Below are 3,626 nucleotides of genomic sequence, written 5' to 3' on the forward strand. Positions count from 1 at the left end.
TTAAATAATGATGAAAGCAGAACACCTAGGCTACAGAAAAATAAAATTGTTTATCATGTATTAAAAAACTTTCTGAATGTGAACATATTTGAAAATTTGCATGAACATCAATTTGATAATTTGCCTAACAATTGTAATCATTTAATAGAACTTGTAAGGGCTGAATGTGAAAAGTATATCGATGTACGAATAAATCATGAAGTCAAATTATTTAATTCGGTAAAATCTACGAAAAGACAAATATTAAATAAATTAATATTATTTAGAGGATAATAAATATATTTAAATTATTTTGTAGTTTTAGTTAATATGACACTAAATTATACTATTTTCTGAATTACAAACTTAAAATTGAATATTTGTCATAAAATGCAATATAACGTTTAATAAGTATGTAATAAAAATATTACTTAATCCGGATCTGCTTAAAGATGCGCGCGATTTCCCCGGATTTTGCATTCACTGGTACCCGTGCATTGGAATTAGATACGGCCAGTCTAGGTGGTCTGTGGCGCGCATACTTTGAGCAGGTTCGGATTAAGGCAATATTTTTATACTTATGACAAATAGTTATTTTTCAAGTTTGTAATTCAGAAAATAATATAATTTGTCTTGCTTATATTAAATAAACCTACAAAATAATTTAAATATATTTATTGTCCATTAAGTAATACTAATTTATTTAATATTTGTCTTTTAGTAGATTTCACTGAATTAAATATTTTAACTTCATGATTTATTATCACATCGATATACTTTTCACATACAGTCTTCACAAGTTCTTATTCATATTTTTTAAATAAGTTCACATTCAAAAAGTTTTTTAATACATATGATACACACTTTTATTTTTCTGTAGCTTGAGTGTACCGTTTTTATAGGAGCTATTAAAAAAATATATTATTATTTTTTCTATTTCTTAAATTGTCATTTTTCTGAAACATAATGATAAAATTAGTTTAACTAATGCAAAATGTAACGGCATATATTTTTAATATACGAATATAAACATTAAAATTGCTAAAGCTATTATTAAGATTTTTAAAATTTGGATAAAAAATAAAATTCTAACATTACTTTAAAATCTTTATTGGCCTTTAAATATTGTAACTTTATTTAGTACATGTCGTTTTGTAACTTTTAGAGAGTTAAATATTTTTGTTTCGTGATTTATTCTTATATCTACATATTTTTCGCAAATAGCTCTAATAAGTTCTAACACATGAAACACAACATTCTAACACAAGAAAATGGGGAAATAATACAATTTTATTCAGTAATAATCACCTGTAATTTAACATTAACGTATGTTTATTATTGAAATTATAGGTTGAGGGTTCAATATTTACAATTATTTTTAATAGCCATCATGAAAATAAACACCAATTGTGACAAAAAACTAATTGTAAATAGCCGGTTGATAATATGAGCCTGTATATTTACATCAGTTAATAACGTGGGCACTAAAAAACATGAAGCCAACACTGGAAATAAGTGCATGTGAGATGGAGAATGCTGCGCGACGCCGTCGAAATGTTATAAAATATTTTTATATTATTACTTACCTAAAGAATGAAATTTCATTACTATTGCGATCAGATCTGCTACTACAATCGTCAATGATACACTGTCCCATGATTGCACAAAGGAAAACAATATATTTAATAAAACAGTAACAATGTTGACACAGCGAATGTCTAACAGCGACTGAGAGCGCGAGGCTGGCAGGGCTGTAGTTTGGCTGACGGTTGGCTTCACCGGCTTGCCTCTACAGTTCAGTCTATTTTGTCTATGGTGGCAACTGGCAAGCACATTTCTTCCATCGCTACGAGCGCGATCAACATCGGGAACTTGGACTCTTACAGTGTCACCAATTGCAGCCATGGGATATTTAGCGTTTGATACATACAACATTTTATTTGCTTGTTTCTGCAAATTACTTAAAGCCAGTTTCCTAATTGCCATAACATTTCCTTTTTTGCGTTCCAGGTTTTCGTTTTCGTTTGTGGGTATTGGGTATTGGGTTTGAATCTGTATCTGAAGTTTTTTCAGACTTCTCATCTACGGTAAAAGTTGGCGAAAATTGACTTGAGCTAGCTGAAAATAAATTCATATCATTTTGAGTAGACTCCACGCGGTCAGTGTCGATGGGCTCTAGTTGATCATTTTTTGCGGACTCTACTTGATCATTTTCGGTGAAATCCACTAGATTCCTTTCGGTACTAGTGCTCTCAGTAGATAATAGCTTCTCCAAGTCTTCTTCTGAATTAATATCAAGCAGAGCCTCATGTGGTATAGAAGAACTTTTAAGTCCTACTTTCAACTTCGTTCCGAACATGGCTTCATATGGAGTACAGTTAATGCCTGTGTGATGGGCTCTATTTTTCATTAATTGTACAAAACGTAATCCTTCCGACCATTTCTTAGTGTTGTTATCCTCCAACCACGTACTCAGCATATTTTCTATGTCCTGGTTTGCTCTCTCTACTGACCCTTGGCTTTGAGAGTGTCTCGGTCTACCATGTACAATTTTCAATTCGGGCCACGTTTTACAAGCTTCCCGAACAATTTTATTGGCAAACTCTCTGCCATTACCGCTTTGAAGAATGCTTGGTGCACCGAATATTGTAAAAATATCAAGTAGTACATATGCTATTTCTTTAGCAGTTTTGGTCTTGAGCGGACGGAGTTGCACAAATTTTGTGCGATGATCTTGGTATACAAGTATAAATTTATACTGATTATCTCCTTGTGACTGCATATCAATTAGGTCTACTTGACATCTTGCATTCATTTCGCCGCTAAGAATAGGTTTAACAACTAATCCTTTTTTTGGAACGCTGCGTTTCTTTTCGCAGCTCTCACATAGGTTTAAATAAATGGCAATCATTTCCCTCGTAATATTTTTATAGCGAAAATTTAGCTCCTTCTCCATCCGGTTTCTACCACCATGCCCTACACTCAGGTGGGTATCATGCAAAATCTGAAATATCTCGTTGTTTTTCACGTAGTATCTAATCATATTGTCTTTGACTGGAACAATCAATTTCTCCGTTTCTCCAACAGCCATGATGTCGAATCTTCGCAAACGCTGGTAATCTTCGGGTTTTTTATGCGACTTTTTTGATTTTGCAGATTTAACTTTTTCAATCATCTCAGTATAGCTTTCGTTGGTGAAAAACTGAGTATTTTGTCCTTTAAGCGACATTAATTCACTCAATCTTTCGTCAAATTGACGATTCATGTCGTTTAATTTCGAAATATCCATGATCAATTACTAAAACACACACTAACTCCGTCCGTATTCGCTTACAATGCAAAACTAAACAAAACAATAGCGTTTGAAGTCCGCCGCACGAGCCGCACCCTGAATGGCGCTCTCTGATTGGTCAAAGCGTGTCACCGTGCAATGTCATAAATAATGAAGTTTAGATAGTAATTAATCACTTTGCCCGATAGAGTAATGCTCGCACATTATTAATAATGCCCGCATTAATCACCTGGTCCATAACATATACAGGGATGGCCAAAAGTACGGAATAAAATTCATATCATTTGAATGAGTTAATTTTTTTTAAAACGCCGAAACATGTTAACCGATTTTGATTTTTCCCCATCTTTCGGTT

General features: G+C 32.8%; 1 protein-coding gene across 1 annotated transcript; it reads right to left on the reverse strand.

Annotated features, from left to right (window-relative positions):
* Positions 1–1,954: 1,954 nt before the first annotated feature.
* Positions 1,955–3,268, reverse strand: LOC108905893 (KRAB-A domain-containing protein 2-like). The gene has a single exon (XM_018708957.2). The coding sequence runs from the start codon at positions 3,266–3,268 to the stop codon at positions 1,955–1,957; it is 1,314 nt and encodes a 437-aa protein (XP_018564473.2).
* Between the last annotated feature and the right edge of the window lie 358 nt (positions 3,269–3,626).

The sequence above is a fragment of the Anoplophora glabripennis genome, unplaced genomic scaffold, assembly GCF_000390285.2.
Source record: "Anoplophora glabripennis isolate ALB-LARVAE unplaced genomic scaffold, Agla_2.0 scaffold155, whole genome shotgun sequence".
Classification (NCBI taxonomy): domain Eukaryota; kingdom Metazoa; phylum Arthropoda; class Insecta; order Coleoptera; family Cerambycidae; genus Anoplophora; species Anoplophora glabripennis.

Excerpts from the sequence above, each read along its gene's own strand:
- LOC108905893 (XM_018708957.2), bottom strand. The coding sequence starts at position 3,268 with ATGGATATTTCGAAATTAAACGACATGAATCGTCAATTTGACGAAAGA.